Here is a 22323-nt window from a genome sequence, read left to right on the forward strand (position 1 = left end):
GGGGGCAGGGGAGTAGGCGGCCATAGGGAGAACAAGAAAGAAAACAGCACACTTTTCTAAATGAAGATGAATGTGGGACTCTGGTAAAACAAGTTCCTCCTTCTTATACTACCATCTTGAAGCAGTACACCTCTCCTAAGGTAAGGAGTTGCTGGAGTGCCAACAAAAGAAGCCTCAACAAAGAGAGTAAGCTTCTAAGAGTAATGCATAAATTCGGATTCTCATATATTTTAAAAATATATAAATGAGAAAATAGAAGCATACACATAAACTCTTATTAAAAATGCTTTGTACATCACATTAACATTTCCTAGGAGCAGTGGTTATTCTTTGCTGGAGAGGTGAAACAGAGATCGTACCTGGGCAATGAAAACATTGGCCATCCACTCCATCTGAGTTTGTAGACTATCACAACAAATGTGCCTGTAAAACAAGGTTTATAAAATACATAATTCAAAAAGACAGCAGACTGTTCTCTGGTGTATTTTTTGGTTATTAAGTGATCAGAAACCTCTTTGGATTTCTCCTGATTCATGACTTAATGCAATCAAAATGGGAGTATTTCAGTATAAGTTGCTTCAGGCTTCTGTTAAATGTACATTAAAATAATAGTAAAATATGCTAGTTTAAACAAAATACAGCTACAGGCTTTGGTAACTGCTGACAAGCGGTCAGCAATATTTTTGGAAAGGCAGAAAGGTCAACGTATTTACTTTTTCAGGTACATGATGTTAAACATCTTTTTCCCCAGAAATTCTGAGCCTAAGAAGAAAAATATGTGCACATTTCCTTAAGAGCAGACATTTAAAAAAGGCTTAGTCTCCATCATAAGGATTATAAACATAAATACCCACAAAACTATGAAGAACTAAATGAAAAACTACTACCGCATGTCCAATAACAGATTCAGTAACCTTTTATTGAAAACCTATGTAAAACAGAGATCTTGCCCTCAAGGTTCACATAGTCTGTGAGAGGAGCTAGGCATGTAAACCAATAAATTAGAACACAGTGAGAGAAAGAGAAAGTCAAGTTGAACACAAATATACAAAGAGCACACTTGGGGATGCAGTAAAGGATTCTTACAAAAGGAAAATTCAGTAAGTGATGTTAAAATGACACGGACATTTCAAGGTAATTATGTATTTTTATTCCTGCATGAAAAATAATTTGTAAAAATGTTAAAATGAAATTTGTAAAAAATTCTTGCTTCTTTCATTAGATTCTCACAAAGACATTGTCCCTTTCCACTACCATGTCCAAAAAAACCTGCCCTCTCTATAATTAAGCACCCATGTGTGTAAAACACTACAGAAACTGAGAAGTAAGTAAGTAATGATTAGAGGTAAGAGTTATCTGATAAGACTTTTGGGGCATGTGAGCTATAGTTTGAAAGAAGAATGACCGTTGAGTCCAGCACATCAGCAGTGTGGGAGAAAGCTCAGCAGAGTGACTACATACATTCAACATGGAAAGATGAAGGAGCAAGGAGCAAGGAATGTATGGTGAATTAAAGAGAGATTACTGTTTTACCCTTAAGTGAAAAAAAAAAAAAAAAAAAAAAAGGAAAGCCATGGGAAATAAAGCTGATGGAGCCTCATATTAAAGGGCCTTGTGTGCTGTGCCAACAATTCTGCACTTTATTCTGTAGAAGAGCATTAATGCAGGAAAGAAACACAATGCATTTTAGGAAGCCCCTTTGGTGGCTAGATAGAGAATATTCTAGAAAACAAAAGTAAAATCAGAGGCATAAAGAGCACTTAGGATAACTGGAATAATCCACACAGATGAAGGCACAGCCTGATCAGAGAGACAATTAAGAGGCGGATCCCGTGTGGTTTAATGGTTGGTTAGACACAGCTAGGGTGGGAGAAGGAGACATACAGTACAATCTCTAGGGAGACTGGCTAGATCCGGTGACATCAATGGAAAAAAGTACATATTTGCAAAGAAAAGGTTTGAGGCCAAGTTTTTTTTTTTATACTAAGTTTTGGCTAGTTGTTATCCTTTATATAAAACTGGATTCTGCCTGCTTATCCCATAAAAGCTGGGGAATTCCACACTCACATATTAACTAGGGAGAAATCAGATGTAGTTTTTCTCAGGAGGGCACTAGCAAGTAGGACACCTGGGATTGAAATGGACCTAAACCTTGAAGCAAATCTATTTTCTTCTTCTCAAAGTATTTAAAAAAAAAAAATTTCACTTTGGTGAAACATTTCCTGTCTGTAGATCTATCTGCCAATAATATTATTTGTTTACTGAAGTTATCAATATATCAAATCAAAAACTGTCAGCTGTTAACTTACCAGTGATGTTTTTCAGAATACGCTGTCAATCCCCAACTAAATCAGATGGGAAAAAACACACACACATACATATTAAAAAAGAAATTGTACAAAACTGAAAACAGGATTAGATATTAAGGAGATATTCAACGGTGGCAATGTATAACAGAACAGACAGAAGTGATGATTCAATGGGTATGACTGATCTCGAGCTTAATGATAAGTGAGGGGTTTGGCTACAAATTTAAATATGCTCAAGGGTGACGGAGGGAAGGGGTTTTATGACGTCATGGGAAAGTGAGGAAAATCTCTTAGAAGATACCCTTGGCTGAGCAAGGATAGATATCTAGGAAAATGGCCAAAACAAGATATATACCTTCTCCTACTGATATTGTGGGAAATTAAAGAACGTGTCAACAACACAGGTGTATGCGCTGGGTTTATACATTAAGCATGTAGGCAAAAATGAGAAAAATTTTCAGTAACAGAAACCCAAAGTAAGCATCTAACAGTTCATGAAAATGTTTCATAAGTATTTGTGAAAACATTAATTAGCTAATCAAATTACGTTGTGACTAGAAAGTATGGCATAAGCACAGGCTGGCATGATTCAAGGGTTGAAGAGAAGGACAATGTATAAGAGGGTCCACTTCCTCTCCACCATCTGGGTGCTGTGGGTTTACTACCAAATTTGGCAAAACAACAAGGGCAAATTACACAGCCAGGCATCAAGAGGCTGTTTTCCTGTGTGCAGAATTGTCTGGAACATTCTTATGCCCCCAGGTTGTGCAACTGATCAAGGAATGGAGTGCAGAGAAAAACCCAGGTGTTTTTCAGTAGATAGGGCCTTCTGGGGATTTCTTCCTTTATGCAGCAGAGATGCCATCACCAAGGAATAGGACTTCAGTGGGAACATCATGCTTTTTTATCTGCCCACAGAAGTTCCCTCGATCTGCAACAGGTCCCCTGCCATGTCTGTGGCAGCTCAGAGATTTTGTCTATAGCTTAATTTATAAAAAGTCTGATTAATGCCTCTGACCTCCAAATCCTTAGATACATATTCCTACAACTTCCACTTTTCAAAAACCCTTCCCTTTCAAACTTTACCTTGTTGGAGGCTTCATTTTCTTTTTCACTCCAAGATAAAACTTCACTGAACCAAGAGCAAACATTTTGTCATATTTACTACTCTGTAAGGAAAACAAAATCATTTGTAATTAAATAGACTTTATAAATATCTATTTTCCTTTAGTATTAATGACTGGGTTTAGAATTATTTAGTTCTCTAATGTTTTAGGGATGTTATACTAAGTTTTTAGTACATGAAGACTGTTCTGATTACAAGGTTATAAATTTAAATAGGAAATTTTGGATATACATGTATGCTTATATGTGTGTATACATATATACACAGACACAATTTTTTATTCAAGACACCTGGGACCAGATATAAATCAGAACTGATAATTTTTCAATTTTTTCACATTTTAAAAATAGAATCATGTGCAATATTATGTAATTCCATCAATGTTGTCTGGGGCAGCACCCTGCATTCATATAACTAAGACAACTACCTTCATGTTAGGTTTTGTTGCCAAATGCATTATGATTTTCTGTACTTTTTGGATTTCAGATGATGAAAACAATGGTATATATTGAACTATTTCAAGTATCCATATTAATAACATTTTTCACAAATATTTAATGAAAGTAGACTATTAAAAATTTACATCCACTCTGGATCAATGAATGATCTATTCTCCATACACATCCTGACATATTTATCTGTAACTAATATTTTTTAAAAATCCTGGAACATAGGCCATGAGGCAAAACTTGAATCATTATACCTTAATTTCAGAACTTGTATCAAACCACACACACTTTATTATAGATCCTTGGATAACCTGAAATAATTTTATAAAGATAACAGCCTTGGAAATTATTATTAACACATGCTTTCCCCATACCCTAAGAATTCTGAAGGAAATCTTTTGTTTCAAAGTGTTAGGCATATAGCATTTGTAACTAAGAGCAAGGGGTTTGGGATCATAAAAACCTGGGAGCAAATCTGGCTTGCTACTTAAGTTTGTGACCTCACATTACTTTTCTCTGCTCTTCTTGTTTGTGAGTAAAGAGGGATAATAAAAATATTGAGTATCTCATAGGGTTATTATTAAGATTAAGTGAGTAAGGGGATGTCTGGGCAGCTCAGTCAGTTAAGTGGCTCCCTCCGGCTCAGGTCATGATCTCAGGGTACTCGGATCGAGCCCCATGTCCACATCTAGCTCCTTGCTCAGCAGGGAGTCTGCTTGTCACTCTGCCCCTCCCCTTGCTCATATTCACTCTCTCTCAAATAAATAAATAAAATCTTAAAAAAGAAGAGGGAGTAAGTAAAGGGGTACTCTGAAGGATTATTCTACAGACTAAATGAGAAAAATGTCTATAAAGCATTTAATCTAGTAATCAGCATAAGTGTGCAGTAAATTACAGCTGTTGTTATTAGGAACTTAGAACACACTGCTTCAGAGACACAGTAATACACACAAGTTAGAATCCTAGGACAGTATGGAAAAGCCCATTTAGCAAATATTCGCTGAAATTTAGTACTAAGTACAAAGTACAATTAGCTGAAATTAGAACTAAGTCCTATAAAAGTTAAACTATTACTATGAAGTCTTTTCATCATGAAAGCAGTTGAATTTGAAAAGTAAAGGATAGAAAATATGTTTATAAAATTAAAAACTGCCTTTCATAGAGAAGATAGGTTAAGAGAATATAGAGGAAATATAAAGGCAAAAGCAAGCAAGATGATCAGGAATAATGCTTGGGTGACCAGTGCTCTATGGCATTAGGCCTGGAATGAACATGGCGAACTTACTCCTAGTCACTATAACCCATGTTTGCTATTATCATCATGGATCATTTAAAAGTTATTTTGGATATTTTTTGTCTTATGGCTAGATTTCTAGAAATGGAATCACTAGGAACTTTTTTTTTTTTTTAAGAATAAGATTTTGGGGGCGCCAGGGTGGCTCGGTTGGTTGAGCATCAACTCTTGATTTTGGCTCAGGTTGTGATCTCAGGGTCATGGGATGGAGCCCTGCATTAGGCTCCATGCTCAGCACAGTGTCTGCTTGACCCTCTCCCTCAGCTCCCCCACCTCCCGCTCGCACTCTTGTTCTCTCTCTCAAATAAATAAATACATAACATCTTTAAAAAAAAATAAGATTTTGGCCAAACTGATAGTGTACATTTACTTACAATTAAACATACATTTGTATATTATCAATTTTCACTTTTGATTTGGTCCACAATTTATCTGCTTTACTTGTTTGAATTAGTTTTGTATATATGAAATAAGAAATTGTCTTGTCTTTTTAAAAGAAATATTCTACACAAACTGCTGTTTGCCTTAATTTTGCTGTTTACTTTTATCATTTTTAGGAAGTCATATTGATCTTTTCTTTTGAACTTTCTTAACTATCTCTTCAACTTTAAAGGGTTCTCACATAGCTGACAAATATTGAATTGCGTGGCCATGGAATTTGAAGGGTTGCTATTTTTAAAGTTTTACTTCTTTTGTCAATCTGGAATATATATTTCATACACAGTGTAGATTAGAATTTAAATTGAAAAATTTTAAGAATTATCCCAGCCCTATTAAACAAAGCTTTCTTTAGACATCCATTTATGGTGGCATATTTATCAAAAACAAATCTTAGTATACACGTAGGTCTTTTACCTGACTTTATGGTACCACTGCTATCTCTGTTCATTTTTATTCCAGGATCATATTTATCTCAGCTATTTCAGCTTTACTGTATAACCATGATCGCTGGACGGAAAATACTACACAATTATTTTGTTTTTTATACACCAAAATGTTTGCAAGTATTCTTATCTGTTTACACTTTGAGGTGATTATCAAATCATTTCTGCCAGATTCTAAAAATAATTCCTTTGGGATTTTGAAAAGAATTACATTAAACCTATTGATAAATATTAGTAGACTTTACATAAATTTTAATTCTACCAATGAAGTTCTGTAGTTTCCCTCATAACGCCTGTACTTCTTGCTAAGATCATCTTCTGGTAGTTTATGTATTTTGTCTTTTTATTCTGACTGAGGACTGGTTTTGGGGTACTGATTTTGTAGCGTGCTACTTTACTGAATGTTAAGGAGCAGCACCGAAGTCTAATAAAGAACAGTGAGGTAGCTTTGTAAGGCAGTGAGTATTCCATGTAGGGAAGAGTCAAAGCAAGGAGAATTTAGGAACGTATCCAGTAGTGGAGCCTCCCGGCCACACCTGTCAGAGATTATATCAGACCGCAGCTGAGGGGGATGGCCCTCCTAGCTGAGACAGTGAGTCCCCTGGACTCAGTCCCAAGGGAGGCGGCCAGGTAAGGTGAGACACAGTATGACGGGATCTGCACAGTTCAGAATGAGAGCAGTAGTGCTGAAGCAGGTAGTCCTCATTTACAACAGGACATCAATAATGCCAGGACTGCCTACATTTTGACATACTTTTGGCAATAGAGTCTGAAATCATACAAGAGATTCTCCTGACATGCAGGCTCATTACTTTATACCATATATCCTGTCCAAAAAGAACACTAATGACAGAATTTGAGAGGAAATCAGCAGCGGTGGAAAGAATGCTTTTTAAGTTTCTGTCTTTAAACTGAATATGCATAAAGTGGAACTGTAAGGATACTAACAAAGTTCTATAAAAAGAAATCTCATTTGGCAAGATAACTTTACTGTTGGTTTATTACAGTTCTCTCTTTTGGTATGTGTATTTTCTGGAGAATTTCTTCAAGAAGCTCAATATACTAGACTGTTAGGAAGTCTCTAATGTGTTACTTCAGGCACTATAATTCAAAATAAAGTTTTTAACTAAGCCAATTAAATTAGTGTGCTTAAAAAATTATTCTTGCTCCTAAAAGGAATCTGCTTATTAGCGCCTGTAACTTTTAATAACCCCTCCCTTACCCACTTGCTTTTTTCACACCATTAACAGTATAATGGTAATATTCTTTGAAATTCCTCACCTTTTATGTAAATCAAGTCTGAAAACATTTTAATTAACATTTTCTGTACAGGGAAAACTCAAAACAAAATATATCTTCCCCTGTGTATTACCCTAATTTGTTGTTAATGAGCATTCATAAATTATCTCTAATTAACACATAGTCTTTTTAAATATACTTTTCAATTTGTAATTTCCACTTCCTTCTCAGTAAATCATTTTCTAAGTATATTCAAGCACACATATATTAATGGCAACTGTCAAAACCAGAGCCAAATGTTTATTCAAATAAGTTAGGAGGTTTTCGCTATTGCTTATTTACTGTAAAATAATTGGAAATGTTAACATTGCCAATGACTCGACCATCAATATTAAAAGGGACAGAGCAGCAACATGAAAAAATAACTGGCCACATAAAATCATGTGTTGAAAAAAAATGGTAGTTTAAGGAAAACCATAAGCCAAGTCTCCTCTGCTTGCCTGAATGTGCTAATTAAAGTATCAGTTGCATTAATTTATTCTGACAGATGTACAAATACAACTTTTAAGCACAATAATCATAATTCCATAACCTGGGGTCACTGTTATAAAAACAAAATGTGTTCAACGTCCTTAAAATGCACTTTCTGACAAATAGTGTATCTCACACTTACATATGGAATTTTAAAAAGTTGAAATCATAGCAGAAAGTATAATGGTTGTCAGGAGTTGGGGGTGGGGAAATGGAGAGATATTGGTCAAAGGGTACAAATTTTCAGTTATGCAAAATGAATGTCCTGGAGATCTACAGTATAGCATGATGACTACAGTTAATATTGTACCTTATACTTGAAATTTGCTGAAAGTACATCTTAAATGTTCTCAACACACACACACACACACCCGCAAAGCCAACAGATAACTATGTGAGGTAATGGGTATGTTAATTAGCTTGACTGAAGTAATCGTTTCACAATGTGCAGTGTATCAAAACATCATCTTGTACAGCGTAAATATATACAATTTTTTGTCAACTATACCTCAGTAAAGCTGGGAAAAAGAAGTATTTCAAATGTCAAAAAACAAAAAACCACTCTTTAAAGACCAACTTGACACTGTCACTCTATGAATTGTCTTAGACTGAGTAGGTTCAACCTTTCAAAAAGATATAAATTCTTAAAACATATTCTGTTAAAGGGTATGAGATTCTTTCTCTCACAAAAATCAATCCATCTGAAAAAAAAAAAAATCACTTGTCCATGAACAAGCTTCCTGCGGCAGATTTTTAAATTTACATTAGCTTGGGGGAAAACACTTAAAAAAACGAATTGTATGGCTTGTCATATCTGGGAATCTTTGGTACTACTTAAATGAAAAAGACTTATCCACCAAGTTAAAATAATGCAAAATTATTATTTGTTTAGTAAGTCCCTGCATGGAGCCTTTGGAATCTGACACTTGGGAATGAATACTCTGCTGCTCACTGGCTATGGGATCTTGGGCAAGTTATGCAGTATCTTGGTAAGTGTAGTTTCTTCACCTGTAAAGTGGGAATAATTATAGTACTAATTTCGTAGGGTTATTATAAAGGTAAAATGAGATAATCCAAGTGAAATGTATAGAACTCTACTTTTTATAGAACAACCTTCTGTTGCTACACAATAGAAGTGTTGGTTCCTTGGGGCGCCTGGGTGGCTCAGTTGTTGGGCATCTGCCTTCGGCTCAGGTCATGATCCCGGGGTCCTGGGATAGAGTCCCGCATCGGACTCCCTGCTCAGCGGGAAGCCTGCTTCTCCCTCTCCCACTCCCCCTGCTTGTGTTCCTGCTGTCGCTATCTCTCTCTCTCTGTCAAATAAATAAATAAAGTAAAATCTTAGATAAATAAATAAGGAAAGAAGAAAAGAAAGAAAAGAAAGAAAAGAGAAAAGAAAGGAAAGAAAGGAAAGAAAGGAAAGAAAGGAAAGAAAGGAAAGAAAGAAAGGAAAGAAAGGAAAGAAAGGAAAGAAAGAAAGAAAGAAAGGAAGGAAGAAAGAAAGAAAGAAAGAAGTGTTGGTTCCTCAGTGGGACCAAAAAGTTCAGGTTCATTTTTAAATACCTTAAGCAGATACCCAACTACAAAAGTGACCCTTAACCAACACATTAGGTATATATATATAGAAGGGCAAGGATTAAGGAAGTCAGTCTAATGAAGGTCAAAGTGGGTGACCCATTGAAGAAAACCAAAGAAAATTCAATAAGATCCAGTTCTAGATGGCTAGAATAATCAGCTGTGAAGTCCTGACTTTACTTTCATGAACACAAATCTGTTAAGTTCATGAACCTTAAAATCTGATGTGTTCAGTTCACACAACCCCAAATTCTTCTGTGCCTCACTTCTGCAAACTCCACTCTTCGTCTACTAGAAAAACTGAAGAATGATAATAAATAATAACCATCTGATACCCATACAGACTCCCTGCTGGGTCTATGCGATGGAATAATAAGGTGGGAGTTCGAGTACAGTATTTAATATAGCTCTCTGAATAGATGAGGGCTGCAGGATTCAGTGCTGTTTTGTTAGCCCCCCTGCCTGCATAGTCCACTGTCCTAATCAAAGGAAGAATGCTACTCAGATTTATTTATGCCCACATGGAGGCCTCTCTGCTGGAGGAACATACAGGGAAACTGGTCAAAGCATGTGGGGAGCTCAACAGAAGCCATAAAAAAATGAGACCACAGAGCTTTGGAAAGCTGCCTATGAATCCTTTCTTCACAACATATTCACAGATGCTACTAGTCTGGTCTGTGTTTATACATCTCCACAACAGACCACAGCGAAGCACCACACACTTAAAGTATGCAAGCAATGTTTACCCAAATGAATTTTATAATTCAATATAAAAAAGTGCTGTCATTCTACATTTAAATTATTGTGTAGGTGTTATCTGAACCTCAAGGAAGTAGAGATGTTACTGCATACACTTGTAATCGCCACCCAAAACTGGATAAAGAACATTTATTTCTCTCATCCTAGAAATAGACTTTTGCCTCAGGGCATAACATTTTTTTAAAATTTAAATTCAACTAGCCAACATATAGTACATCATTAGTTTCAGATGTAGAGTTCAGTAATTCATCAGTTGCGCATAACACCCAGTGCTCATCACGTGCCCTCCTTAATGCCCATCACCCAGTTACCCCATCCCCCCACCCATCTCCCCTTCTGCAACCCTGTTTGTTTCCTATAGTTAAGAGCCTCTCATGGTTTGTCTCCTTCTCTGATTTCTTCCCAGTTTTCCCTCCCTTCCCCTATGATCTTCTGTGCAGTTTCTTATATGCCACATATGAGTGAAACCATATAATTGGCTTTCTCTGATTGACTTACTTTGCTCAGCATAATACCCTCCAGTTACAACCACATAATTGGTAAGATTTCATCCTTTTTGATGGTTCTTAATTTTATTAATGAAGATGCTGATTTATATGCTAGCTTATGTAACACACATTAGACTTTTCTTTAAGGACTTCTCTGCACTAAAAAATGAGAAGTGCTCAGAAAGGCTATATGCAGGGTGCCTGGGTGGCTCAGTCAGTTAAGTGTCTACCTTCAGCTCGGGTCATGATCCCAGGGTCCTGGGATGGAGCCCCACATTGGGCTCTACTGCTCAGTGGGGAGTCTGCCTCTCATTCTCCCTCTGTGCTTCTCCCATCTCAAATAAATAAATAAAATCTTAAAAAAAAAAAAAAGGCTGTATGAAGTTCTTCACTGTGTTACTTAGTGTATTAATATTATATCCAGAGGCTGCAAGAAATCATCAGCTGACTGTGTGTTCTGTTTACTACAGGGCTTGACTGTCAAGAGAGGACTGACAGAGGTATGAAATGAGAATGTTAATACCCACACAGACATGCATACATATTCAAAATCTAAATATACAACTACCTTTGAATCCTTGTAGAGAAAGAGATACCCATCTCGTAAAACAAAATACCGGTCTTGAAACTTATTTCCAGACAGTATTTTAGATGGTTCTTCTTTAATTTTCAAGACTCCTTCTTTGATACTTTCCAGGGCCCTCCTCTCTGTAAGGTACAACATTGCTTTTGTAAGTTAAGTACATTTTCATTTATTTGGAATATGATATAAAACATTTCTATATTTTGTTTTGATAATATAAAATAGTAACTTGTTTCTTTACCAGTAAGAAGCCTATGGTTAATTACTGGGAGCACCATGTGTCAGGGTATTCCTATCTACTTATAGGCCTGCCTATACTGTCCAGTTGGCTACTGGCTAATGAGCACTTGAAATGTGGTTAATCTCAACTGAGACATGCTATTAGTATGAAATATATGCCATATTTCAGAGACCTAGTACCAAAAAAAGGTAAAAATATGTTTGTAATCACCACCCAAAACTGGGTTTTATTATTATATGCTCAAATTATAATATTTTAAATGAGTTTAAATAAACTATATTAGTAAAATTAATTTTACCTGTTTTGTATCTTTTAATGTGGCTACTAGATACTTTAAACTTACTTAATTGGTTTTATTATATTTCTTTTGAACAGCTCTCGAAAAAACAGTGCAAATACAGAGGCAAAAATGGAAGCCTCTCCCAGAATTCTGATTCAGGAATCCAGGAATTCTTAGGGGACTAAAGAAAATCCTATACATCTGAACCAGGTGAGGGTAAAAAAGGCAAAACTGCTAAGGTAGAGCATTTATCAACAACTACATTTCATGTACAATACTGCCATGTCCCACACTTAGAAACATGCAACCAATTCTATAAAAATACTTTTTGGTAAGAACACCAAATCTGTACTTGTATAAATTGATCAATACAGCTCTAGTCTAAAGCTTCCTCCTCGAAATCTAGATGATACTCAACTGCCTACTTGAGAACTGAAGAACGGGGGTGGGGGCTGGGGGGAGGAACCTTAAGTCAAACAGCTATGACACAGTCACTTTGGTGTCAATGCCTGTTCTTCCTGGAAAATAAGAGTAATAATACCTATCCTTCAGATTATTGTGGGCCTCCTATTAGAGAATGACCACAAAAAGATGTAGGGTGGGATACTGTTATCTGTCCAGGACCTTTAGCAATTTTCTGCTGTCAGGTGATACAATTTTTAAATATTCATGCACTGTTTCTGAAATTTACAGAGTAACTTGAGTGGTTTTAGAAAGAACTCTTAGTCTTAAATCTAACATTTCCCTGGTTTGAGGAAAACCTGCACTTCTATGACAAATACTACACAGAGGTTCACAATTATAATCAGCATAAGAAAACTAAAGTTTAAAAAACAGGAGTTCCTTGTAATCATACTCAACTATGAGCATGGCATGAATATCTGGAAGCAAAAATTCGCAAGAATAAGCATATCCCTGATGCTAAGCACAGATGTACAAACAAATGTAATTAACAAACCCCAATAGTTTTCATAATACATATACTAGCCACAGACACATTCTTTTAATCAGTGGGGAGTCTGTCTCTCATTCTGTCATACTGTCATACTAAATTGCTTCTTTATTGGTAGATGCGACTTTAATTTCTGAAAAACTGCTAAAATTTGTCTTCTCAATTATTCAATATTCAATTCCACAGAAAAATATTTCAAATGATATTTTACAGCTAAATAACTTCTATTAAAATTAAAAATAACTTTTCGAATAAAAAGAAGATGTATTTTAATACGACTGGAAGGTCAAGAAAAAAATAAACGTAAAACTATTCAGTGAAATTCATTATTACATCAAATCATTCATTTCTTCATAAAGTATTGAGGGTCTGGTATGCACCTGGTTCTAGTAATATACAATCTTGGAGACAAGTTCAATGTGGGCTGACAAGCAAAGCTATATCTGCTGACAGAAGTGAACAATTCAAAAAAAGTCAGTAGGCTTAGTGATTCAGCTGATGTAGAACAGGAAGTGGAGAAAGGCATTTATAACACTGCTGGTTTAGTACCAGGTAAATCATTTTTTAAAAGTTTAAAGTATAACCAAGTTGTGAGATATAGATATTATATATTGCTTAAGCCAAACAAATTCCATTCACACCCTCTAATTATACTTTTTCACTTAGATTTTTGTCCAAATTAATAAGCCTTTCAAATTTTACCAATAACCATATGTCCAATGCCTAAGTAAACCATTTGTAAGTCAAAGAGAAAATAGGCTTAGGGGAAAAAATATTGTTGCCGTGCTTGGTTCATACTTGTGTAACTGAGTATATTAGCTAAATCTTGCACCATACATTATGAAAGGACTCAGGAGGAAGGCTTCGAGAGAAATATATGTGAAGGAGGAGGGAAGAATGAAAAGAACTTTGAAATATGAAGTTCTATAACTATCAAGGACATTAAAGACTTTTTAAAAGCTCTCACAACTAAATTTCTGCCTGATCTCAAAAATGTTAAAACATGTAGAAAAATTACCCACTACTTAAAGGACAAAATGAAGCTACATATTTTGGGGTACGTCGTGTGTGAGTCAGCGTGTAACAGAATCAGTTGTGAATTAAATGGCTTTCAATAATTCACTTTTCCAAACTTTTCCAGGACTGCTTGGTCCCTCAACTGTGGGGTACTTCACTCTTCTATTTTCAATCCCTCCCCTTCACCCCAGGCAGAAAGCTTACTAAGGTCCTCTGCTCTACAGGAAACTGGTTCAGTAAAAGTTCATGCCAGATGTGTCCACTGTACCTGCTGTCCAGACCCTGTCCAGGTTTGAATTCAACTCTAGCTTGTCAGAATATAAGCTTTTTGCCCTGCACCTCTCTTCTGAGCTACAGTTCAAATTTCTGCTTCCTAACTGGCCAGAACTCCTGTCTCCCTGCTATGCTTTGGGCTTCTCAATTCCATGAGGTCTTGCTCTCTTCATAGTCCTTCCCAACACAGCAATCCTTCTAGATTTTTTTTTTTTTAAGGACCCAAACTTCAGAGCACTAGTATTTCAAATGCCATATAAGCAGTCCTCCTGGCTACACCCTTTGCTATGGTCAATTCAGCATACATCAAATCCCTCTGATCCAATCAAAAAGAATGATTTCACATGTCATAGGGTCCATGACATCAATCCTCAGCCAGTGTAAGTTAGTAAGCATGGAATACTTTATGTACTAAGAATGTAAAAAAGAAAACATAGGACACACCCTGTAAATCTGTTTTTAATTGAAAAAGAAACCCGCTATAGCGTATGATTAATGTACTAAAAGAAGCCGTTAAGTAACTTGGGAAAATCATCTAAGATTTTTTCCCAAATATAACAAATCTGAAGATTTAATGCACTCCCCAAAGCGCTTAATTCCTTCAGAGAAAGATTCTGGGATGTACCCTAATGGGTAGAATTTCCTTTACTATCTTTGTCTTTCATTCCAATAAAATTCCAGCATACTGTTGTCTCTAGAAAATCATAAATCCCTCTCCCCTTCTTGTTGATTGCTAGGACAAGGCACGCACAACTGGAGTTAAAGCATCTTTTGAATTAACAGTGGAGACAAGAAAAAAAAATAGTATTCTTAGTTGTGCTGTAATTTTGTTATTAATTAGAAAAGCCCTTAAAACTCACATGCATGAAGCAAAACAGAATGGCCAAATTTATTTAAACAGAACAGACTATCATATTACTGGGGCAATGAAAACAACAGAAAGAAGTTTTTCAAAATCATCTGAAAACCTCAAGTTCTTATACAAAAAGAACAATTCCTAACTGAATGGTCCCTAATCCCAATAAAAGAACTGATCTGTAGAGGAGGTGACAGGGTTCTGGGAAAGAGAGGCAGCGACAGAGAGAGGGGGGGGGAGAAACATAAATCCAGGAATGGTACTTCTAAAATATAAACTCCTCCTTTATCCTCCATGGCAGACAGCTGGCTAGTCAGCCATTGTTCGTTGAGAATTTCTCTCTGGGGCTCAATTCCACTTCATTCCCAACGTTATTTTCCAACCCTTGCCTTTTCTACCCACTACCTGGGGATTTCAGGATTCTATAACTCCATGCACTCTTTTCTAACGGGTCCAGCAAATGATTCTAGATTGGTGTTATGAAAATGCTGTTCTAACATGTTAATCCCCTCCCCCAACTCCCTTCAAAGCCTTACTTTCCTACTATTAAAAGTCTAAACTCCTTTTCCTGACACTTAAAGGGCTAAATAAACTGAATTTCTCCTACCCTTCTCTATAAAATATTAAATTAAAATATACTCATAATTCAGTTGATCATAATATACTGTTTGGAAAACCAATCCTCATCTCCATGGCATGACTTAAGTTGATCACCTTAATAAACTTGAAATTCCATTCTGCTTGCTTCTACACAAATTCTATCCCCTTCCGTGTCCAACTTATCAACAGAGATTTTTCTAACTATTCTAGTCCATACTTGTTATTTATGTCTTTAAACTTTAAGATATAGTTTAGCTCCTGAATGCATAAACCATATTTGCTTAATAATTTAGCTCTTAGGTACATGATAATTTCATATTAGCTTTTTAAAACATTGTCTGCTTTGGATTTTCCTCCCCAACCTATGTGAGAGCTGACAGAGCACAGTGACTGACAGCACACTTTGGAACTGGGTTTTAATGACAACCGCATCCTACACTCAATCTCAGGCAGTAATCTCTGAATCTCAGTTTCTTCAACTGCGAAATGGGGACACCTACAGTACCCCATAGATTTGGTGTGTAAAGTGCTTAGAACAGTGTTTGGTACAGACGAAGTAGTATGTAACTGCTTGTTTAATTAACAGATGACACACATCATTTTTCTCTATACCACAAAGTCTGCAGTAAGCAAAAACAGAAAGAACTATACTTCCAAAGTCTTGATGATTTATAGATGGAATTCTTAAGAGTTTATAAAACTAAAATCTGATTTATCCCTGATTTCAGTACAGTAGGTCGGTTAGGACAGAATATATGGACTGGATTTGGAGACATCTTGATTCAAATGCCTGCTCCGTCACTTATAAGCAGGTCACCTTGGGGGAGTTATGTAATGTCTCCATATCCTAACTTCTCCATCTGTAGAGGGCCTAGTTAAGTACTAGTAGACTAACTATGAAGAATAAACGAGATGGTGAATGCAAAGCATTCAACCCACCATCTGGTGCAGAGTAAATGCATAGTAACTAAAATGTATTGTAACCTCTTATATTTCTTTTATATATGTTCTGAGCAAGACAAGGGAAAAAAAAAAAAGGTCTATTTTTCATGGTCTCTATGTGCCCCCCCCCTTTTGCTGGCAAAAATTATTTCTTCAGGGCTGTACATTATCTGAAAAAATTCCTTACTGCATCTCTGCCCGTGAACTGCAAAGGAGACAAATGGGCAGTTTCCAGGAGAGACATCCTCTTGAAAACATGCCACGACCAAGTGATACTGGAAATATTTGTTGCCTAACAGCTAAAAATTTCTTACAAATTAAAAATTAGGCAAATTTTCCTTTGACATTGATTATATAGAGGATGTATATTCTTTTTCTTTTTTTCTTTTTTGAAACATTAGTTTCAGGTATAGAATTAGTGATTTGACAAGTTTATGCTATATCCACTACAAGTATAGTTATTATTTGTCTCATTACAACACTATTATGATAACATTGACTCTATTCCCTATGCTATGTCTTTTTTTAAAACATTTATTTGAGAGAGAGAGAGAGAGAGAGAGAGCGAGCATGAGCGGGAGGGGCAAAGGGAGAGGGAGAGAGAATCCTAAGCAGACTCCATGCTGAGCACGGAGCCTGACTCAGGACTTGATCTCAAGACCCTGAGATCACGACCTGAGCAGAAACCAAGAGTGGGATGCTCAACTGACTGCACCACCCAGGCGCCCCCCACCCTACATTGTGCCTTATAATCCCATGACTATTCATTCTTTAACTGGAAGACTGTACCTCCCAGTCCCCCTTACCATTTTGCTTAATTCCCCCATTCCACCCCCTTCCCTCTGGCAACCACTAGTTCTCTGTATTTATAGGTCTGATTCCACTGTTTGTTTATACATTGTTTTGTTTTGTTTTTGTTTTTGTTTTTGTTCTTGAAGGACCTAGAGGGTATTACGCTAAGTAAAATAAGTCAGGCTGAGAAAGACAAATAACCATGTGTGACCAAGAACATGTGTATTTTTTATAATTTGGAGGAAGCAGAATTTTAGATACATTGTACTCACTGTATGACATTCAGTCAAAGTGCATTTCAGTAAAATTTACTTCTACAACTGAGTAGAAACCAAACTGGTAATAGCTGCTGGAAAGTAATCTATTTCTTAGGAAGAGCCAAATATGTCCCCTGACTTAGTCCCAGTCTATTTTCCTTTATGCTACTTGTACTGAAGAAGTAATGCCTAATAGAACTAGTAGCCTATTGACATTCTTCTACAATTAGAGTCTCCATAAATAATAAAATTATGAATATAATTACTATTGAAGGACTGACTAGAAAAGTGCCAGAAATTCCATGCTGTTTTACTGACAGTGCAGCCAATTACAGAAAGTAGAAACTACTTTTCTATTCTGTTTTTACTGTTACACTGAATTATAATAAACTTTTAGAAATAAAATTTAGCATAGTAAATGATATATATTTTTATATTAAATCACTATGTTGTTTTTAAGCATACTACTCTTAGTAAACACAGAGGTAACACTTTAGACTTTCCAAAGTGTTCATGTATCTTATCTCATGTGATTCTCATGCAAATTTTTTTTTTAAGTTTTTTTTTTTTTTAAGTACTTTCTACACCTAATGTGGGGCTTGAACTTATATCCCTGAGATCAAGAGTTGCATGCTCTATTGACTGAGCCAGCTAGGCGTCCCCCATGCAACTTTCTAAAGTAGGAAGTATAGGTAATATCTCATTTTATAAATGAGAAAACTTTGGCTCACAAAGGTTTTGCGACAAGGTTAAAAATTACAATTCAGGTCTCTTAACATGTAACATAGAATTCTGTTTTCTATGAGACACTCCCAAGTAATGGTCATTATTATCATGATCACCACCACCATCATTACCACAATAATAAGTTTTCCAGTGCCTTTCTTGGCCTTGTGCACCATTTTACGTTGTTAAACACACTTTTTCCTAAAACTTACTCCTTTGATGATTCCATGACATTGCTCTGTCCTTCTTTTCTGGCAAACTTTCTGACTGTTCCTTCATACACAGGGCCTCTTTTGATACATCTGTGCCTTAATGCTGGTAATTTTATGCTCAGTTTTCTAATGTCTTATTTTAACACTACAAATGCATGATGTTATATTCTCCAAAGACTAAAACGATGCTCCAAATAATGTGCTCCATAGCGATGGGTACATAGAACCCTTCTAGACAACATACCCTTGAACACCTGACAAGTCACTAAAACTCAAGACATCCAAAACTGAATTCAGTGACCCACCCCTATATCATCCCAACCAGCAACCCCTTCTATTTTCCCTATCCTAATCTCTCACAAAGCATTTATTTGTATTTTTTTTAAAGATTTTATTTATTTATTTGACAGCGAGAGAGGGAACACAAGCAGGGGGAGTGGGAGGGGGAGAAGCTGGCTTCCCACTGAGCAGGGAGCCCACCACGGGGCTCGATCTCAGGACCCCGGGATCATGACCTGAGCTGAAGGCAGACATTTAACCAACAGAGCCACCCAGGCACCCATCTTAGACTTCATATATTTAGATTTTCTGTTCCTTTTAGGGAAAGATAATGCTTAACAATCCTTTAAATTTTCCACAGTAGATGCCTGGTAGATTCCTAATAGGAACTTACCAGTTGGTTTTCTCACTACAGAATTATAATATTAAAAGAAGTCGGAACATTCATGCTTCATAGTGAATATCAAAGACTCATCAATTTCCAAGAGGATATTTCCATTTGATGTGGATTAGGCTTACCTTCAATGTTTATACACATTTGGATTTAAAAAGATTTGATGGGGAATAGAAAGTGAATTATTTCAGCTAGACTATGATTTATGGACTTGTACTATTTTTGCTGGAATTTTCTTTTATTTTCCTAAGTCAGTTCATAGTGGATGGTTCAGCTTTCCAGGTCTGTATTTGCCAGAAGCAGTTGCATTTTGAACTATTCTATTCTAATGCAAATTTAATTCCAAAGCATCTGTCATATGCAGCAATCTAAATTTAGAAACCCACAGGGATCTGCATTTGAGTTACATCTTGTATCTTAAAAGTATTTCTTCCCCATTGAGATCATTAAAACTTGATTCCAATGTATAACATTCTATTGGAATAATTTTAAAGATCCTTAATGCTTAAAACAAGACTTTTGCAACATAAAATTATTCTGGAGCCTTAGAGAATGTATTTATTTATGGTTTATTTGTGATAGAGATGCTGAAGCTTAACTCAATACAAGAGATAATGATAACAAAAAAACAGTCTAATGAGATTAGCTATGACAACGTCTAAATGGCAATTTAAATGAAGTTTTATTCTCCCTATCGTAATGTCTCAGTCATAATCCATGGGGTAGAAAAGAAATTTGAGGACTATTATCTTTCTTTTCAAGTTAGTTAACTCCTCATTACAATAATGGCAATGGCATAAAATGTTTCTAAGAAATAAAATGCTGCTTTTGAAGAATACACAATTGATTTCTAAGTAGAGGCAATAGAAAATTTATTTACTCTCATATACTTTTATAAAAGTGAAGTATACTACCTCATCACCTCAAATGAATGAGCAGAAATTAAGTGTTGGATGATTCTAAAATCCACTCCTATTTGTGATGTCAACATTTTAAATTGTTCAGATAAAGTGAGAAAATTAAGGAAATGAAAACCCCTAAACTACCTGAAACCCTTAAACTTATTATTTGATAAAATTTTGATTTAGCAAGTAGGTGTTGAAAACGTAATGTAAAACAAAAGTATGTGCTTGTAATTTGTTATATACATCAGAAAAACTCAATTAATGAAATGCAAGTCATGTATATATTCAAACACACACAGACATATATATACACATATATATATATATATTTTTTGTATATGTAGATACAGGGATAGAGGTAGGGACAGGTAGGCAGATAGTAAAACCTGTGGCAACTAGACCTCAAGTATGGAAAGACATAGGTTGTACTATTTTATATCTTAACAAAATGTGAAAACATTAGCTATTTGTTACTGAGAAAAAAATGTGGTTGCAACCAACTACCCTTCTTTCAAAATCTGCTAATTTCCATTTGGTCCCCAGGTTAGAATAAGAAAATCTTAAGAAAGAAAAAGAAATCCTTCACATTGTTCTTTTTCTGCCATGCAGAGCAATGTATTTCTGAGATGACTCCAGTTTTCCCGCTAACGAATTGACAGAGAAATCACATTTGATTTACTTCCATTACTTTCCTTTTAGATCCCAATTTTAAGGAGCAGTGGATGTAATGAACAGAGCAATAATTCTGGAGTCGGTGGTCACTGTGATTGATTTAGGAGACATTCGCCAAGACAGAGACAAAGTAGACTGAATATCTAACCAACCTTAAATCTATCACCAAATATACCCCATAAGAAGTATTTATAAACTCCAGGTTGCTGCAAGATACGATTATAGGGAAATACGATCATGACATAAGAAATTGATTTAAAAAATAAACAACAGGCTGGAGTTGCTTTAACATGACAATCCTAAATTCACAAAGACACAGAACAAACCATAATGAAAGAGATTATTTTGCTTTGACAATCTAAATATAAATCAAGCTCTAATTAAAAACATTTATAAAAATTTTATTGGCTAGAAGATAAAAAAAAAGTTTTTAGAATATTTACTGCATGAGTACTCCTATTTTTGACTAAAAATACATAACTAATATGAAATGGTCCAATTAATCTATCTGCTGATGGTGTTACTCTAACACTTGACTCTTTTTTTTTTTTTTTTTTCCCATGCAAACAGAAATCATTTCCGGTAGAAAGAACTACAGACACTAAAGTAACAAGTTGGATACTGGTTCGGCAAACTGAGGCAGGGCCAGTACAGGGGACAGGCATGTGTTTTATGGCCCCCAACCCATGAGAGGAACGAAGGAGATGTGAGAGTAACACAAAAGTTTGCTGACATTTTACCCTAGAGAACGTGTCATCCAGGTTTTTATGCAGGTGTTTTGTCTACACCTTACGGAAGCCTGATGCTTTCATACCAGAAGGACACACTCCTAACCCCATAAAGAGGACACACAGGAACATGTGAGGCATCATGACAACACCTAATCTTCTGACCCAGTTGCAGACAGAGCCAATGCAGTTTGCCACTCTACCATCTCTTTGTGTCTTTAAACAACTTTAACGTTTCTACTCTGATGTGACTGCTCTCGACCAGCTCAATGTTGTTGTTTTTTTTTTTCTTTAAAGATCAGCACCTAATGGTATCCTTGCATTGATGATCCCTCACCCCCACCTGCACAAAACGTTCTTTTGTATCACAGACTTTTAAGATCTTATTCTTGTCTGTTTTTATTCATCTAGCCAATCCACTAGCATTCAAACAAGAGCTAAGGTATTATGTCTAGGTATGGGTTTCATGGTAAAATAGAGACATTTCAGAAGAATACTAGAAAAAAGGAAAATTCTCACCAGAAAAATAAAAATGCACCTGAAAAGATGATTTTCTAAAAGAAAAGAAACCAGGAGAACCTATTATATATATATATATTTCATAATGTTGACAGGACTTGGTTCATAAGCTTGATACTTTTTCTTCATCTCAGTGTCAACATGAAAGAATAAGAGAATTTAAGAGCTAGAACAGATTTCATAGATTATCTAAATGGGAGATTTTCAACATGGGCACCACTGACATTTTGAGCCAAATAATTCTTTGTGAAGAGCTGTCCTCTGTTTTGTAGGATGACTAGCAGCATCTCCGGTCTCTACTCACTAAACACCAGAAACACCACTATATCTAGTTGTAAGTCAGAAATATCTACAGACACTGCCAAATGTCCCCTGGGGAACAAAACTGAACCCACCTGAGAACTACTGCTCTACATCATGTCACATCTGTAGGACTAGAGA

At 35.8% G+C, this 22323-nt stretch overlaps 1 protein-coding gene across 8 annotated transcripts in view; it reads right to left on the minus strand.

Annotated features, from left to right (window-relative positions):
- Positions 1-22323, minus strand: part of ARAP2 (ArfGAP with RhoGAP domain, ankyrin repeat and PH domain 2) — a 181163-nt gene that overhangs the window by 17125 nt on the left and 141715 nt on the right. For all 8 annotated transcript variants that reach the window (XM_073891514.1, XM_073891516.1, XM_073891517.1 and 5 more), the window contains 4 exons: positions 11223-11362; positions 3396-3478; positions 2310-2345; positions 360-423 (listed from right to left, as the gene is read on the minus strand). In XM_073891514.1, the coding sequence (XP_073747615.1) occupies positions 360-423; positions 2310-2345; positions 3396-3478; positions 11223-11362 (323 nt within the window). The remainder of the gene's footprint in view (positions 1-359; positions 424-2309; positions 2346-3395; positions 3479-11222; positions 11363-22323) is intronic.

The sequence above is a fragment of the Callorhinus ursinus genome, unplaced genomic scaffold, assembly GCF_003265705.2.
Source record: "Callorhinus ursinus isolate GAN/ISIS: 27379988/994484 unplaced genomic scaffold, GSC_fseal_2.0 scaffold4, whole genome shotgun sequence".
NCBI classification, from domain to species: domain Eukaryota; kingdom Metazoa; phylum Chordata; class Mammalia; order Carnivora; family Otariidae; genus Callorhinus; species Callorhinus ursinus.